This window comes from Blennius ocellaris (genome assembly GCF_963422515.1).
Source record: "Blennius ocellaris genome assembly, chromosome: 6".
Classification (NCBI taxonomy): domain Eukaryota; kingdom Metazoa; phylum Chordata; class Actinopteri; order Blenniiformes; family Blenniidae; genus Blennius; species Blennius ocellaris.
Window position 1 is genome coordinate 12,311,404 of NC_137655.1, and position 19,745 is coordinate 12,331,148.

A 19,745-nucleotide genomic window follows, 5' to 3' on the forward strand; every position below is an offset into this window, starting at 1 on the left:
TAAAGGCAAAACAAGTAAAATGTCATGTTCATTGGAAGGCCTGGGTTAATAATAGTGTTTTAAGGCCCAAATTAAAAGAAGTGTGTGTCAACAGTCCTCGGGTGTTCAGGGAGTTTGTTCCACAGGTGAACAGAATAAGAACTAAAAGCTGTTTGCTTCTGACTCTTGTTTCCAGGTGTTTCATATTCTGAGAATACTCTGAAATATATATGGCCCCAAGACCAGTCAAAGCTTTATAGACAAGAGGTAGGATTTTTCACCCTCACACACCACTGCAACACTGTGCTGCCCTACAATAATAGCCTACTAAAAATAAATGCATGAACAACTTAAATCCTTGTGATTCTTCAGATGATAGCTGATTGTGTTAGCTTTTTAATGTGGTTGTTGAATTTCAGGACTGAGTCCATAATTCTACCCAGATTTCCGGCTTATCTTACGACAAGGCTGCTCAGATGTTCTGGGAGCATGATCCCATCATATCCAACAGGAGATGGCAATGTTTTTGGAGGTCCTTGAAGTCCCGAGCCGAGAACATGCAAACTAAATACAGAAAGGCCCTGCCTAGTTTTGAAACCACAATTTTCTTCATGCGAGTTTGAAACTGCCGAAGATCCTACTGCAGTAACCCTAAAGCTCATTGACAAGTAGGGATTGGCAAGTAGCTTATTTGGAGCCTGTTTTCAGGAAGACTCCTAAAGCTTTCATTGGTTTTACCAATGCCATATAATTTCATTGAACAATTGCCTTCAGTCACTCTGGAGCCTCTGGTGGGTCACTTTTGGCACGAAGGGGGTTCATGTTTGACAATCCTTCTGTAAATATTTCAATATTTAGCTGATTCTGTGTTTGCATCTTTACGTATAATAACTCTTGTCTACAAGCTTGACTAAAATAGCTATATCCTTGTATATATGAATAGTCCAATCAAAAGAAGAAAAGAAAAAAATACAGTTTGCAAAATAAGGTATGACAGGCCACCTCCATCTCATTCAATATTTATACCCTCCTTATCTGGATGATAGCGGTTTGATGGGCTGATTCTTGCCTCAGCTGATAATGAACGAAAAACAACACACTGACAATCAACCACCGTTTAAAGGTCGCAAAAGAGCATTCGTAGAGGAAACCTATAGAGAGAAAAAACCCCACAACATATAGCAGAGAAGCTCAGCCTGGCAATAAGCAAAGACCTTCTCCTTTAATGTCCATTCATCCATCATTCCTATGTAAAGCTTAATCCAATTCAAGGCCGCACGATACTGGAATCAATCCCAGATGAGTATGGTTGAAGTCAAGGTACTCTGGATAAGCTCCCAGTTCATGACAGGGTCAAGAGAGACAGCCAACCATAGACACAGTTACATTCTTATTTACTGGAGCATTTTTAGGGTTACCAATTAACTTCAATAGGCTTTCTGTGTGGGAAGAAGCTGCAAATATCATGCTTTCAAAAATTATATTACCAGATTTAACTTCTTAATACAAAGTGTGTTAGATGTAAAGATTTACTGTGACCACTCTATGCTTTCAAGGCAGTGTCCATTTTTCTCAGCACAATTGCAGACAGTTTCTAAAGGAACTAGATGGAAGTTGCAATAAAACATACTGAAGAGATCTTCTGTGGATGTAGTTTTGTTGAGATCTTACTGTCTCTTCATGTCAACCCACATAGACATGATTATCAGTCTTTGTGACCTTCACCATTACTTCCAGGACCCACCGTTCTTTAGCTGAGGGTCATTTGTCTTCACCAGCTGTATGTGCAGGGTTGTTTTCTTCCACTGTACCATAAAATAGAGCCAATCAGAATCCATCCAGATGGTATCAAATGAAGGTTAAATAGGACTTTGGCATTAAAACAACTTTACAGAGTACTGCCCATAACTTTTTAATTGTTCAGTTCTGGTGATGACAGCTTCTTTGGGTCTTCACTGAGAACATTTATTTGATGTCACATCCATCAAAGATAGAGATTATAGGACGAGTCTGTGAAGCCTGGTTCAGTGTCCACATTTGTATCCCCCGAGGAAGGCAAATGCTGCAGTTGTTTTTATTCTAAGGATAAAATCTGTGAACCAAGTTCTGTTCATAGCAGATGTCAGCTTTGTGAGGAAAATAATCACATGTCTGTGTGGACACAGACATCTCTTTTTATAGCCTTTTAGTGCTATATTTCAGGCTCTGTGAAGACTTCTAAAATAAAGTGGGCACTGTCAGGACCATAATGGCTGTTGCAGCTGCAAAACATTTGCCCAGCACTGATGAGACAGCTTCCCTTCCTAGCAGCTGTACTTTTGTAGTAGATTTTTGTTCCAGCAAACACAGTTGGCAAAACTTGCAATGCGATAGCTTTTTCTTCCCTAAACCATCACTTGCAGGTTCTTGTTTTTTCGTGTAAATTTATTGTGAACTTCTTTTCATTCAGCCTCCAATACTGATGCTCCTTACTGACAAATGTAACACTACCAGTGTCTTCACCTGCACCCATCACAACACAAGCATTGAAAAACTAGGAAGTTATAATGATTACAGAAAAGTAGGAAAATGTATCTTTATTGACTTAAAAAACAATGACACAAATGCAGCTATGGCCCTTGAAGAATATCCATTCATCCATCCGTCTATCTTGAATTTATGAACATCCATTAGCCTAAAATGTAGGTTTTTGGACTGTGGGGGGAATAAAAGTCCACACATGCAGGAAGAACATACAAAGTGTCACACAGAAAGCCCATAAGTGCAACCCAGAGTCGAACTGGTGTCATCCTCCTTTAGCAGGTCAGAGTGTGAACCATTAAACCACTATGTGGCTTTTAGAACACAGAAAAAAAGACAATGTGAAAAAAGTTACCGTAATGCTTGGTGAATTTGAGTGGCAATTGGCACTTTATATTTCATTTAAATTAAAACATCAAAACTTATCTCGAACAACATTTCAGACAGGGAATGCACAAACATTCAGATTTGAACTTTTATTAGTTTGACTGATGGAATCAAATTAAGAATATCATCTTTTCAGCTTGTGAATCTCCTTGCTGGGACTGCGAGGGATGCAATGTATCACAAACAACTGGACAGTCGTGAGTCTTTTTTTGGTAGCCACAAGGGGGCACTATTACATCAGAATAGGGAAAAACTCTGATATTTGCATGTAAAAGGTCTGCAGATTGATGTAGTACAGCTCAATAACATTTATTTACACATACAGCTTATCAGGAAGCCATAACTGTGGTATTCCTGCTACCACTGTCCATACACACAAGGGAGTTTGCACTTGTCAAATCTCAATGAAAAATACTTTATATAATAGGAATTTCTTTATTAAGCTGCGGACCATTTATTACTGATAAACCAGACAAGAGACAGACAAAAGAATAAACAGCATTGTTTCTATACTGTTAGAGACATTTACAAGCATATGGCACATATTATATGATCTTACTGGCATACAGCACACCCTCACACCTGACTCATCCACAATGTTTCCATCAACATAGCATGTGCCCTCTTGGAGGCAGTAAAGAAATAGTAGTTCTATTCCAAGGATTCAAGTGGGAGTAATGTAATGAGGATTTCTCCACCAGTGACTCTCACATTCATTAAACTAATGCTGACTGTGCTGTGGGGGTGAACTATAGTGGTTGATGGCTCCATGAAAGGTAAATAAAGTACATTAATAGCTTTAGCAATGACTGAAAAGATGATGAAAGTTTGTGCAAAAATGTCATTTAAAGTGGCAGTGTTGTAAATCTCCTTAAAAAAAGAGCATTTTTCTTTGTGAAAACTGATCACATAGGTCCCCCATTATTGTCATTTTCTGTCAGAATGTTATTAATGCTTTGAATTGATCTTAAAACTGTCTACATTCAGAGCTGTTATTTATAAGCTTCTAAAAGATGGCGTGTTAACTTTATTCAATGCAGGAATTATGAGTCAGACTAAACCATTACCTCATAAAAAGCTTGAACTATCCATAAATTGATATACCATGTTTGTTGGAATGTATTGTTAGGCTGAATGCATACTATCTTAAACATCTAGTTTAGTTGACATTCATTGTGACAATCAAATAATTCAAATAAAAGTCACCCTCTGAAACATTATGGCAACACAAAGTAACATCTTGGTACGCTGTGGTACTTTATACATGTTCTTTATTTTAGCCAGTGGCTTTGACTCGACAAAAGGGAGGTCATCAGATGGAAGTGACAAAATGGTCAACTATTTCAAGACCTTTAAATGGGACTGATCACTAATGCCCAGAACTCAGACCTAAAAAAGGTCAGCAATGACCCATTTTCTCAAAACTGGCATGTCAGTGTCCCTTCACACACACAAACACATACAATCCATTGCGTGCGCACACACACACACACACACACACACACACACACACACACACACACACACACACACACACACACACACACACACACACACACACACACACACACACACACACACACACACACACACACACACACACACACACACACACACGCACCAATTAACGTCAAAGAGATCTCAGGCTGTTCTATTAATAGCAGGACTTGGATTTGAATGTGGAACTTTGCAGTAGATGCTCATTGCTGAGCTGGTCCCATTTCGGTTGTTGAAGTGGCAGATCGAGGGTCTGGAAATGGGTGTCAGTCCTTCTCCTCTTCTCAGGCGCATCACTGTCAGTATTCATTCAACACCTTTGGGCTTCAAGCCATGAGTCTTGCTGCCTGTCCGTTAGATGTGTATGTTGGAGGATAGAAGGATTTAGTGTCATGCATAAATTATCCATCAGAGGTAATGGCTGCAACGAACAAGTCTCTGGAAGGCTTTTTTGAAGTCCTCATTGAAGATTGTGTAGATGAGGGGGTTAATCAGAGAGTTAAGATATCCTAACCATGTGAGAAAGTCAGCCATCTCCACTGAAGTACTACACGAACCGCAAGTGTTGACAATCACCTCCTTGACAAAAAATGGCAGCCAACAAATGACAAAGGCCCCGATGATCAACCCCAGTGTGGATGCAGCTTTGCGTTCTCGTGAGCCTGAGATCCGGGGTCCCTGGTAGAATTGGCTGCGTCGTGACTCACTTCGAGAGTCATTCCGGCGAGACTTGTACTGGAAAGTTTTTGAGGCGCGTGCACGTTCACGTGGAGGTTCCTCATTTGAGGGATCTGAGCCAGACTTTTCCTGCGGGCTAATGGGCTCGGGACTTCGAGGACCTCCATCAACATCGCCATCTCCCGTTGGATAGGATGGGATCATGCTCCCATTGGTCATACATGAGTGACGGCTAGCCCTACTAGCCTCCCGGCGCATGTAGAGCGTCTGAGCAGCCTTGTAGATTTTATAGTAGAGAATGAGGATGAGCAGCAGGGGGATGTAAAATGCTCCAAATGTGGAATACAAGGTGAAAGTGATGTGATGGTGGGTGATGATGCACTGGTCTTCGTGGTCTGAATCTCCGCTATAGTGCCGATACACCATTGTAGGAAGTGAGATGAGGATGGACAAGAACCACACCAGTGCGACCATGGCGCCGGCTCTGGCCCCAGTGCGTTTGCGAGAGTACTCCACTGCGTCAGTGATGGCCTTGTAACGGTCAATGGCAATTACAGCAAGGTGCAGGATGGAGCATGTGCAGCAGGTGATGTCCACACTTAACCAGATGGTGCACACTGCCTGGCCCATGACCCAGGTCTCTTTCTGGATGTACATGATGCTGAAGGGCATGACAAGCACAGCCACCAGAAGGTCGGTTGCTGCTAATGAGCAGATGAGGTAGTTAGCTGGGTGGTGCAACTTGCGAGTGACCGCGATAGCCGTGATCACGAGGCAGTTGAAGAATGTCGTCACAACGGTCACCACAGACAACGTTACGGTGAGCAGAACTTTACTGGGAGGGGGTTTAGTAGTCTCGAGCGAGTCGTAACTGCAGTTGCTCGTGTTGAACACACCGTCAGTGCAGTTGGAGAAATCCATTCTGTAAGTGAAATGGACAGAGCGTTCTTAAGATATAAAATAGATATCTTCTGAAACACTTTCATCAGAGGTCTATTTTGTAAACATTCCCAATGCTTGTTTTGATCTAATATGATTGAAGAGAAAATATGTTGCTGTAAAATTCTTTGCCCACCTCTATTTTTCTTTTAAACAGTCATAGCCAATGACTTGACTTTCTGCACTCCGTACATAAAAGGCATCAATGTGAAAGGAATGTTTTCATTAAGAGAGGTACTTTTAAAGATGATGTTCAAGGTCGTTCAACTTTAAACGATTGACAAAGTTTTGAAAATCATGTCACTCACAAAAGTTCTCAAAAAAAAAGTATGAAAAGTGACAAAATTGAAAATAAATTAAATGGCTAATCTATCCAACCTGTCTAGGCTCTAAAGTCTTGCATCCAATTGGTTCAGTGTGCAGCTGAGGGTCTGCTCTGGTCTGTCCTGCCTGCCAGCTCGGCCATCACATCACCTCCGTCACTCATCAGCTCCTGGGAAAGAGGAAGAGGGAGAGAGAGAGAGAGAGAGAGAGAGAGAGAGAGAGAGAGAGAGAGAGAGAGAGAGAGAGAGAGAGAGAGAGAGAGAGAGAGAGAGAGAGAGAGAGCGAGGAAAGGTACAGGCAGGAGATTAAAGAGTGAAGTGTGGATTCGAAAAAAATAAGAAGCAAGAAAGTAAAGACACAGTCAAGGACGACGCCACTCTTATGCAACAGTAAAAAAAAAATCACGGCAGCTGCAGTGAATAGATTTTCAACAGCTAATAGTTCTATGTGGGTTTGCAATTAAATACATCTAAATTGTAGGAATTGCTCTCTGAGCGTCGCTCCTCTTTTAAGCCAATCAACCGAGTTCTGCAATGTGACGCCTTCACTTCTAATTATTGTAAGCAGTCATTCAGTCCATTGCATTGGTCATTACTGTGATTGAAATGAGTTTTTCTTTTTTAATTAAATAACAGGGTGTTCTCAGTTTGATGAGAACAAGATCCTAAATATATCATAAAAAGCACAAATTGAATTATTTACAAGGGAAAACTTTGATCCATAGATCATCGGATTAATATGTTTGGTGTAGCAGCAGCTTCAAAAATGGAAAATGCCACTAGTAGCGGGTGTGTAACATTCTGTTTACGTGTTGACACTAATTCAGCAGCAGCTTCTGTGATTAAATCAAACTGCTCAGATATGAATGCCATTGCAAGCTCTCCCTTCACTCCCTGCATTGCTCAGTATCCCAAAGATATGAGTGGAAGCTGTTGCTATAGAAACACAAGAACTACAGTACTTTTACTTCATGTGGCGATCTCGTGGAGACAGCCAAACTCTGACTGTCGAGTCTCTGCGGAGATTGTTCGATTCCCAGGAGCTAGGTCCGGTCCTGTGTGGGTGGGTGAGCCAGGTGTCAAGGCTACATAACAACTGACTGAGATAAGAGAGGTTTGGTTCACCAGAGCTGAATATATAGTAAAATATCTGCTCAGTTGAGCATGAGCAAATAAACTGATCTGATCCATACAGGTTTATAGCTTGAAAAACAAATCTAATATCAAGTTTTAAATTGTAACATTTCCTGAAATTATAATTTTGAAAAATTATTGGAAGATGAGTCTAGACCCCTTTACGCCTTGTCAGGATTTCCGCTTATGTGTTGAAGCACTGATAAGCTCTACTGGAATGACATGGTACCACACACGGAAGCGGTAGCAAGCAGTGCAGAATGTAGGTGATATCAGTGTTATATTTTTAAAATACGTAGGTGATTTTTTTTTTCCAAGAAAGGTGCAAAGACATATGACGAATACTGTTCCACTACTTTACTCAGGGTGTGGGCAGTGGCCCTCTTTCAGCCAAACTGAGTCACCTGGATGATCTCTGCCTTGTGTAAACACTGTAGAGAAAACCGATCTCACTTGTATATTCAGGACACTGACACCAAGAGATCCCCCTGACTAATATTTTTAAGTAGTTTCACTGTCCACACAATTTGTGGGCGATATAACTTTTCCCAGTGGACTGTTGACAGTGCCAGACCTCCTGTTGTAAACAGTATTTCTGGGATGTTAGAAAAGGTTTCATAATTGATTTTCAGACTCAATACAAAAAAAAAAAATTACTTCCAAAATGAAGTTTCTCCAAACCCTTTAATAAAACCTGGCTCTTTATAGAGAAAAAGCCATTATGTTACATTGGCCAAAAAATACATTTATTAAACACATCTAATCCTGAACAAATTGCTTTGCCACTCTGACGCAAACCTGTATTTGTTAATTCATCCTATGATTTAAGTCTCAAAACATGATAAAAACCAGCTGCCTCTACATTCCAATGTAATTCTGCATGCAGGGAAGAGTTTTGAAGAAAACCAAATGGTACTTTATATGTAGATTACATTGCACAGACAGATAAATGATTAATTGCTGCCACACTTCTGCAGTAATCCAAGTTCCCGCGGTCATGAAATATAAGCTGTGCATCTGCAAATTGTTTTTTGAGTGTTTGTGCACAAATGACATATAAATCATAGCGGGGAGTGTTTTGTCAGAGTGCATCTGAACATTTGCAAGCATGCATGTGCGACAGACATGGACGTCAACAGTGCCAGCCTGTCATTACGTGAAACAAAGAAATCATCTGCTCTTGTCTTGAGATGTTCTAAAACACAGGCTTTCCGTTCAAGGCCATCTGAAGATAAGCTCCAGTGAGCCGGCTCGAGTCTGCTCGACTCTGATCTGCTTTATCCTTTAAAAATCCGAGTGTCTTCGCGAAAACTCAGAAAACTGGAAAAATGACTTCGTGCACTGACTGATAGCCTCATTGTTTCCAAATTATACAGTAATTTTCCAGTTTGTGTGTTTCTTTACAGTGTTGCTCCATTATTGTCACAGTTCACTAATTATCTGTTTGTTATGAAATGGGAGTGATAAGATAAATGCAGTACCAGCACGGCTAAGGAACTTTTAATGGGCTTCATATTAGCAGATTTACTTCGCATTGAATAACTGTATACATATTCGAAATTGAAAGAAAATTGAGTTGCAAGGTTATTATGTGACTGTAATATCAAGCTGCGGCAATATTGTATGATAATGCTCCTGCAGTCCACAAGCAACATTCAGAATCTGCTGATTACAAAGAGGCTGACAGAGCAGAACTGTGTTAAGATACATTGTCACCATACAGTTCGGTTTAATGTGCTCACAGCTCAAACACACATGCGAACATGAACGCTTCCACAGACAAGCACTTGTGCAGGTAAAAATGTGTATAGACATTCACTTTGCTCTATTCTTCAGAGGGATGGCAAAAAAAAACACGTCAACCCTCTGACTTTTAATCTTTTATTTTTTGCCCCTCTCTCCTGGTCTCCTTGGAGAAGAACAAGGAGGCAACATTTGTCACGCAGACTACAATTTCTAAAACACAAACCGTTTGGCCCAGGCAGGACATCAAGCTGCCAAGTGTTGTTGTGAGGGAGGAGAGTTGTGAAGAAACGGATTGTGTGACTGACATCTCTGGGAAGATGCAAAATAAATGACTAACAGCGGCACCATACAAGGGCACGGCAAACCTCATTCAGTTGCCGGGCGAGCTGTCTGTTTATCTGGTTTCATCTGCTGTATCCGTGTTTAGTTGCAGGGTGGTGGGAAATGACAACGTTGGCCGGCATGAACTGTCGCAAGGCGTGTGATCTGAGGTGATGAAATCCCGATTTATGTGTTTTGGTTTGTTTTTATGTCGTGGAAACAACATGCAAGAGGGAGACATTTATTCAAGCTTTCGGGGACCAAAATGTACTTTGTCATAACAGAGTACATTTAATTTCCATGAAATAACACAGAAAGGGAACAGTGTCTGCTGAATGCCTGTCCCAATATTCCCATAATATTTCAGTCCTGTTTCATGCAACTCTTATTAATTTTTAATTACTGTTTGGCAGATTAGACTAATTTATGTAGATTAAAGACTGCTACTCCCCATTGAGGATTAATACAAAGGTGTTATGGATAAAACCATTAAATGGTGTGTTAATTACCAATGTGTGGCTAATTTCTGACTCGCATTCCGTAACCTGCTTTACACAAAAGCGTGACTTTGTCCTCGTTATTCTGAGAGGGCTAAATTACTGTCATGTCCACTCTGCAGCAGTCATTGTTGTGACTCACTGCCCCACATCCTTGTTTTGAGCCTCAGTGTATCATTTCATATGTGGCACAGCTTGAATTTCTCTGCAAACGCGACTGCACGCCATGTCACCATCATTTGTGTCTACCTGCTCCATGTAGATAGAAGTATTAGCTGGCAAGATGCACCCTGAGGTCTGAAGTTGATGGAACCGGTTCAAGCACTAAGCAGAGCAGCTGCAATGCATTTTTATTGTTATAAGCTGTTGTCTTCATTGTATATCGAGCAATATTGGTTATGGAATCATAACCATGGGACATAAAAAAAAAAAAGATCAAGGAACAAATCAAAGAAAAGTACGTATACATTTGGTGGAACTTACTGAATTGAAATAATAAAAAAAAATGTTACTTTAATATACAATTTTGGCATATGCAAATATTTCATGCTTTAACATTTCAACTATTTATATCTTCAATTCTTTGCGTAATGCCAATCAGAAAATGATGCTAAATAGCAGGCAAACAAAACTATGATCTCCGAGTACAGTAATATATGCGGTAGCTACTATCTTGACATCACAACTTTAAGTTTTAAATAAAAACAAGTTTACCAACTCATACTTAAATGACAATCAAATGACTCTGTTAAGATGCTTCCCATAATTATAATTTTCTTCTTTGAATGTTTTATAGACAATCCATAACCACAGCAAGTACTTCAGATCCACCGAAACAACATGGCCCAAATTCTTCTAAAGCAGTGAAATGCCAGTCAATTCAGAGTTAAACATTTTTAGGTAACTGTGAACATTGTCTGATAGTGACAGTTTCTTTGAAAGACAGAATAAGGGCATTCCCGTTCAACCAATTGAGTGCCTTTGAAGATGTCCCGACTGGTGTTATGTTTGATCTGCATTCTTTAGAGTGAAACTGCTGAATCAAAGCACATTGTTTTTGAATATGTGAATCCACTGTTTACTTTTATCAAACCCCCTATCACACTTTACCATTTTGACATTGTGGAACACAGTCCTCCACATTTACTATATGTACTGTATGAGGGAGTGCAAAAATACACTGTGTTCAGAGGCACTGGCACTCCGATGCATGAATATGTATTTTCCAGTGAACATCATCAGAAACAGCCCTGACAACACAAGTGCCCAGTCCCACCGATTCTCCCTGTGTCCTTGTCCAAAACAGCTAAATCATTCATACCACATGATACACTGTATAGTGGACACTCTGGCAGTTACTCAAGCTGAAATTAATACTGTCAAATGCAACCGTTCGGCAATAAGTCTAAACCCAATAAAGGCTCTGAAGTTGTTCTGAAGACAAAGCAGTATGGAGACTGTGGTTTGTGATTCCATCAAACTGTGCTACAGCAACTTGACTGGGGCTTGGAGTATTAAGCCCTTTTCATATATCAGAGTGTGCAAACAATTAGTGAAGCATCTCTATATCATTTTGAGATTTATAGAGTCTGCAATTCTGTATTCACTATAAATAGTTACGTAGTGCAAATCTGTTGGTTATACAATCAATGCCTAAAGCATCAAACAAATAATTTTGGTCCAGTCAGATTGAATGCATTAAATCTGTGAATGTACAATATATGACACAGGCTTTTTGAAGCGTTATCACATATATTATTTTCTCAGCACTGGTAAGCAGTAGGAAAAACAGCAACACAGTATTCCTGAATTAAAGTACTCGAAATACTGTAACTAATTTATACTATTTTAAACGCTCGATATTTGTGTGATCAGACTGTAAAATGGTGACTACAGTATATTTGGTTGTTTGAAGGGATCAATAATTCCTGTGTTTACGCAGATGACCTCTCGCTGCATGAACAAAAGCATTTAAATCCCAAATCATCTTTTGTGAAAAACATCCCTACACACTGTACTTTTATTATTTGTGCAAAAAGCATTTAAAAAAAGCCACAGTTAAAATTATTCAGACTTCTGCTGGCCTATTTAATTATTCATCCATTCATCCATTTGTCCATCTATCCATGGAAACCTACATGAACAAAAACTGTTTGTTTTTTAACCTTACACACAAGTCGATTTATAGAAGAACTTTGTTGTGTGTTGTTGCACTTATTTTCACATAAACCTTAGCAAAATCAGTTTCACATTTAAAAAAACACATAATTCCACCTAATTGTTTTCTTTTTGAAGCAAAACGATATGTGGTATAATTTCATGGCAAAAATCATTTATTGTACTTTGTCATGATGTTATGCTACATTAAAGCACTTATTCATCTGATACATTTGTCAGATTCTATCAAAAGGCATTGGCATTTTGTAAAGAGGCTTTCCTTGATGTTTGTATTGCAACTTTCAGACATCAATTAAAATATATTTGGCTATAAACTGATTTACATGAGCACAAAAGAAACAACTTGACTTCATGTAATGAATATTTGAATCAGTGTCATAGACTTCATTAAGGGCAACCCAACAAATGAAGATAAAGGGAGACAGTCCTGTCTGGAGAAACACAGGGAACTGTTTTCTCAACCAGTATATCATTTGGGGAAACTAAAACATAACAAACTACATATAAAGAATGAATAGTGACTATGGATCAGTGGAAATAAGGGAGAGATCAAACATAGTAGAAACAGAGCTTCAGTGAGTAAAGTACTTTACTCATGTTCATTTAAAATTAAATATATGTCAGACACCTTGATTTGTTTAAAATTTTAAACAAAAAACAAACAAACAAAAGAACAAAACAAAATCTCATCTGTTGTAACCAGATGGGGTTTTAATCATTACCTCTTGGTTGAACCTCCTGTGTGAAGGGAGCAGTCATACAAACAATCCAACAGATAAAAATTATTTAACTAAAAACTATTTTGAGCTATTTTCAATAAAGTTTGGTTTATTAAAAGTAAATTTGTTTATTAAAGAAATTACTCAATTTTCATACTTAAACTTAACTTTAATTTTAACATAACTTAAACAATTTGGTTACAAGCATTTGTTTTCTAGATTTCAAGTCATAGAGATGGTTTAAGTTTGTTATAATCCTTTCAATAAATGAAGACTTAATATAAACATCAACAAAAATCAAGTCTTTCGCAATCTTCATGGTGTGTTATTCACTCATTCATTCATTTACACTGTGGGCAAATCGTGTAAATCTGCCTTTGGGAAAATTAAATCAAATTACTAGATTATTTTGTGAAGCATGGTAGCAGAGTGAAAATAATGACTACTTACAGATATGATGAAGACATAAATGAAAGTGAAACTATATTTTCATTGTGATATTTAGCCCCAGTAATGAAAAAAAAACCCCGATATCCACATTGGATGTGTGCTGCCACTTACTAGCAGTGCAAGGTTGAATTAGTTCTAGTATCACCAATTTAAAACCTTTATAAAGCCTTTATAAAGATTACTGTACTGATGAGGGATTATTCTGAAACCCATGTATTTATTCTATTGTGCTGGATTGGATTGAATTATAAAATACTGTTTATGCTGATTCCATTTAAATGTGTTATTGCAGTAAATATATTTGCAAAATGATAAAGATGTTTTTTTATGTGACACATAATTCATTATATCACTATAGGGTGTTGCAAGTCTTTACATATACACAAAACACAGTGTTGTTAGAATTTAAGAAAAATATTACATTTCAGTCTAATAATGTTATATTCATCTCTAACAAAATTTTAAGATGAAGTGTCTTGCTTGTCGGGGAGATCATTTTTTCAAGCATGCGACACATGGGCTGTCCTAATAACTACCAAGACTGTTTACCTTCAGCCATCAAGGGAGCCAGGAAGGAAAATGAGCTGATTTCTTTCTGAAAATTAGAGTTAAAGAGCCCCATGGTATCTGTTCAATATTTAAGATAATTGCCCAGTTAGGTTATATAAATTAATCTAATTATTATGTTAATATGCCCACTAATGGTCTAGATCAAGTGAAACTGTGGAGTGGTTATCTATTAAGAGTGAGAAGTTGAATATAAAACATTATGAAATATCTGCAGAAGGAGGCAAGCAGGTTAAATATGTATAATGTTCAATCCAATTCAATTTGACTTCTATAGTGCTGAATACAAAACAGTAACTTCCAGGTACTTTTACAGAGAAGTAAGCATAGGCGATGGCGGAAAGGAAACTTTCTGTTGGAGACTTTCTGCTGTTCCAGTTGGGGTTAGGGGATAGGAGAGAAAAGAACAGGACAGACAAACATATTGTAAGGAGGGTTTCAAACCCTGGTTTAGATTTGCCTTTTTCTGAGTCCTCTGAGGTCAGTGCAATGCCCACCAGCTAATTCACATGTTTTGCCTCTGTGTTGAGATGAATCCTGAGTCAAGTTCTTTAAAGGATTTTTAATTTAGTTAATGTTGATTTTGTCCTCAACTTGCTCAAATAACTCCCAGCTGCAATAATAGCAGAGCTTGCATATTCAGTGTGTTCACGCAATGTACACTGTTGTTGATCATATTGGATGCATCAGACTTTGCATAGTTTAGCTTAATGATTCCCAATCTGTGGTTTGCCAAAGCTCCTCCTGCTTTGTCAAAGTCAGATTTGCCCATTTAAAAAAAACAAAAAAACAAAAAAGGAAAGAAAAAAAACCCAAACAAACAAAGAAAAAGATACTTTTTACAATATGCATCAGATCTTGTTCATGGCCTCATGCATTTTTATAGGAAGATTCTCATTTTTCCATGCTCATGAGAGAAGGTATGTACACTACTGAAGAGCTCTTGCGAGAACCCAATTATTTGCATGTAAAACAAAACCTGTATTTAATAGATGAAACAACCATGATATGTTCACTTTTGACTTTCCACAAACTACCAAAGCGATTTACAGTTACTCTATAGAGGTGGAGCAGAACATTTTGGCTGCACTTCCCCGGCCCTCCAGCCCCACAAACTCAAAGAGCAGCACCTCCCAAAACATGTCCGGCCAAGGACAAAACTTTTTTTAATTGTCATTTGTTAGTCTAGTGATAAAGACTGACCATTTTATTATGTTTAACTAAGTGTAGGATTTATTAGATGAGACAGCATGAAATTTAATGTGCACAGTTCACCCCCAGGCTGACTTTGGCAGCTTGATGGGAGATGCCTTGTTTTGTTTTTTTAACTGTGGAACAACTGTGTGGCCAAACAATGATAAGGTGCAATAAATCCAAACTCTCAACAGCTCTCCTATGAAACCAAGTTAGAAGTAAAGATTTTGATTCCATTGAAATGTTTTCTTTTTTTTAAAGAAAAGAAAAAACAAGAATGAACAATTAGGTTTCCTACACAAATATCTTAAAAAGAACATAATATATAGGAACCTTAATAAGTTTGTGAACATAGTCATGATGTGACCTGAATGATATTTCCAAAAAGTTAATTTAGTATGATAGTCCTGTGCCATCTGTATTTCAGCCACGTTTTGTGATATTAATGATGCTAAACCAATAAAAATGTCACACCTTATCTAGGTAGTCATCTTCTTCTTTTTATAGCACCATTCAGGCACAATGCAATTCAAAATGCCTCACAATAACTTGGATGTACATTTAATGAACATCAGAATTGTGTTTCAGATCAATAAAAAACAAAGATATAGGACCGATGATAAAACCTAACATAATTTGCATTTAAAAAGCAAACTGACCAAAAACAAAAAGGTAAAAGATCAACAATTGAATTTGATAAACAGACAAAAACTGTAGAAAAATATAAACAGTAGCTTCAGATGATCCGCACAGTGAATGCATTTCTACTTTACTGGTAATACTTGAAAGGTGTTGAAAGTTGTGATTGAAATGAAGGTAAGAAGGTAAGTTTTAAAACACACAAGTCTCTTAAAAAATACCACAAGATAAACAAAGTGCAGAAAGACTGTGAGACAATAATTTGCTCTTCTTGTGCAGTTTCTGTGTCACCAATATCTCAACTGGCCATCCAGGCTTTCATGGAGGCTGCTGTGATTTTGTTGTCACGGTGTTCAACACCATTTCAAAACATCTTGGCAATGAAAGAGTTGCTTGCTACCTCTCACACTTTTTCTGTATGACAAATGAGTGGTTTGGCAGGTTCATTGTCAAAGCAAGGCTTTACACAAAGTCAAATTTCAGTACAGTATATGACCTTGTCCTGATGACAGAGCACCAAAACACCACTCAGTGCAGTTACTGTACTTTAATTTTCCAGATTTTTTTTTTTTTTGCATATAGCTATGGCCAATCTAAAATATATATTTAGCAAATTAAGTGATGAAAACATCAAAGATGTAATAAGTTGGAGGACCAGATGGAGCACATTTGAATGACGCTAAAATGTGAGTGTGACAAAAAAAAAGAAAAAAAAAAAAAGAAATGCAGATACTGCAATTAGCATTTGTATAGCAGCACCCCTCTGTGACAAACCTGCAATGCTTAGCGATAGCTAATCTCTTGCGGTGGCTCCAAGCATCTGCAATGAGTGCACAGGCAGAGTGCGTGCAAGTAAGCAGATAGGCGGCTACAAAGACAGATTGAGCATGTTTGTACCAGCTCCCTCTTTTGATACAATCCAGGACCGCAGCTTATCGGACATGTTCTGCATATACTGAAACTTTCAGCATACAAGCAATCTTTTATCCTGGATATGAGCAGTCAAACAACAGTCACCCATGCCTGCATCATAGATCTTTCCCTATATTTAGAATAGATACAATTATCTCTTGACATAATCAGCCATATGAAATGTATTTAAGCGCACCTCATTCGGAGTTCCTCAACCCAGCAGGAGCTAATATTATCTGCTTGTGTTCCTTTGTCTCCACTAGAGTTACCTTATAATGTGAATGGATTGAGCATAAGCAGAGAAGCGAATGGTTAAACTAATGGGAAAACCAATAATTGTGCGGAAATGCAATGTTTATGCTACATCCTTAGTGAGCTGGTCCATTTTAGCAACAACAACCGGAAAACAGTGATACAAAAAGGAAAACAATCTAAAGTTTTGTTGACAACTAAATTTCTGATAGTGAAAACTGATGACAGGTTTTCAAATGCATACATTAAAAAAATGACTAATGGCAAAAGTTCTGCCATTGCATCACACAACATTACAGAAATATTACTGATTTAGTTTAGTTCACTGAAGCAAACGTTGAATACACATGGATATGATAAGGAAAGTAAAGAACAACAATAAATATGCGAAACGCTTTCTGTGTGGAGTGTGCATGTTCTCCCCATGTGGGTGGGTGTCCTCCCACAGACCCAAAACATGCATGTGAGGTTAATTGGCGACTCTGAATTGCCCCAAGTTGTGTGTGTGGTTGTCTCTGTGTGTTTACCCTGTGATGGGCTGGTGACCTGTCCAGGGTGTATCCTGCCCTCGCCCATACTTATAGATGGATGGATGGAATGGAACTCTAATTTCTGTGTTTTGCAGGTTTTGGAAGAGAAGATTCAAAACATTTCTTCTGCAATTAATTCAATATCCTAATAGGATAGTCGTTGCATATCCTTTACTAATCTGTTGATACAAGGAAGCATACACTGAAAAGCTCTAGAAACAGTAAGTGTAATTGCAGCATTTAATTTGATATCCTGCTGACTCAACTTCATGTTCTTCACAGCTGGAAACAGACGAATGATTACAACCTCCAAGGTGAGAGAAAAAGCTCTGAGTGCAGCAGCACACAGATTCCGAGGAGAATGACAGCTGCAGGGGTTGAATAAATTACAAATTACCAATTGATGTACTTCATAACATGTTCAAATTTCTAGCTTTCAAAACTGATTTGTCAGTATTAGACTCAGGAGCAAACTGCCCCTTTTTCTGGTTTTTAAAGCTCCCGATTGCATTGCTTCCTAAAGTGGTGAATTTCTCGGTGGGTAATTATTGCTTTTGTGGAATATCAGAGCTCATTGTAACAGCCTCCGGACAAAACATGATGCAATAATATACACTATATTACTTGTTTTGTAGTTGTTGTTCTTCAAAAAGCTTCAATGTAAGAAGAAAATGAGAACAAAGCCAAATGGAAAACTGCCTCGACTCTGCACATGATACAGATCCAGGGAGTACAAAATATAGGGAAAAAAAGTCTGGATGCGCACTCACTTATGTATGATATAAATTGCTCCTCTATGTTTTCCTTTAACTGTACAGACCTGAATTGTTTTTACAGCTGTAAAATCATTTGAATTTAGTTAATTGCCATGAGGGTTGTATATTCACAAGCATCTGGAAATACAGCCACAGCAAATGCATTTGTGATTCAAAGCAACATAATACATAAAAATAAGAAAGGCAATATATTACAAAGGTCTTAAACATTCACTTATTGATACATTTAGCTGATAATTAAAAATTGTCATAATGTATTTCGAAGAAGTATTGAGTTTTTCCACTTTTTATTCACTTTCCGTTAGGATTTGGATCATTTTATTCCATTGCTTCTTTATGCTCCTTCCTCACAAGAATCTCCTGCATGTCCTCTCTCACTGCATTCATTCATTCATTCATTCATGTTACTTGTCTTCTTCATGTCTTCTCTTGTCTTGGTACAGTCATGTACCTTCTCAACCTTGTTTTTCACTTTCCCATCAAACATTTTAACATAATCTGTCCCTCTAATGCACTCAATCTTAAAGCTGAACCATTTCAGTCATTCCCAGTTTAAACTTCATCTTCAGTTCTGCCATCATCTCTATATCACACAACATCGTTGGTTTCAATATCAACTGAGCTGGGACTCCTGGTAATGTTCTCAATCCAGTTCATTCAGATTTACTTTCTTCTTCATCTCTATTTTGCACCCTCCACAGATTTTCATGGTTTATCCCAAGTGATTAAACTCCTTTCTTTTACTTTTCTTTTCACTGATGATTAATTAAATGTGCCATAGCTACAATCCTTGACGGTAATCATGGACGAATAGCAGGAAATTCAGTACTTAAAACCTATAGGCAATATAAGTTGTGATCAACCTTTTATTAATTTAAGATCCACTGCTTTGCAAAGTTGCAAAATCAAGTGATCTGTGAAAAAAGACACGTCAGTTCCTTCTGTATCTTGTATCAATGCTTCCTTAACTTTGTAATACAGAGACAGGATCAGGACTCTGTGTTACCGTCACCATGGTCAATTATTCTTTATGGTGCTGGATAGCTTTTCACAGTCATTGTAGTACTGCAGATTAAGATTAAGATTTTCCCAGCAGGCATTCTTCAATGTAATTTAGAATTTTGGAGAAGAAATTAGATGAGAATGGACTAAGTGGAGGGTAAAAGTAATCCTAATTTTAATAAACCACATCTTTAAAACTCTTTGGTAAAATAAGCAGGGCAAATGAAAATGCAACACTTACCAGCAATCTAAAGCAAAAATTGTACATTGTCAGATATCAGCATATCCTCTGGACTCACTTCCTATCTGGATATGCTGTGACCTAACTGTAAATGGGTTTCAGGAATGTAATGTATTTCACCACTTCAGGCAATCTCAAGGCACCTTTACACTGTCAGTCACATTCACCCATTCACACACAAACCAATGGTGACGGCTGCAATACAAAGTCCTTGAGTTCCACTGGGTGCAAATCCAGGTTTGTGGTCTTATTCAAGGACAAATA

At 38.1% G+C, this 19,745-nt stretch overlaps 1 protein-coding gene across 1 annotated transcript; it reads right to left on the minus strand.

The window, feature by feature from the left end:
* Positions 1-4,791: 4,791 nt before the first annotated feature.
* htr1fa (5-hydroxytryptamine (serotonin) receptor 1Fa) lies at positions 4,792-5,982 on the minus strand (the record flags this gene model as incomplete). Its single annotated transcript, XM_080498358.1, has 1 exon — positions 4,792-5,982. One exon carries the CDS (start codon positions 5,980-5,982, stop codon positions 4,792-4,794), a length of 1,191 nt encoding a protein of 396 aa, XP_080354484.1.
* Positions 5,983-19,745: the final 13,763 nt, after the last annotated feature.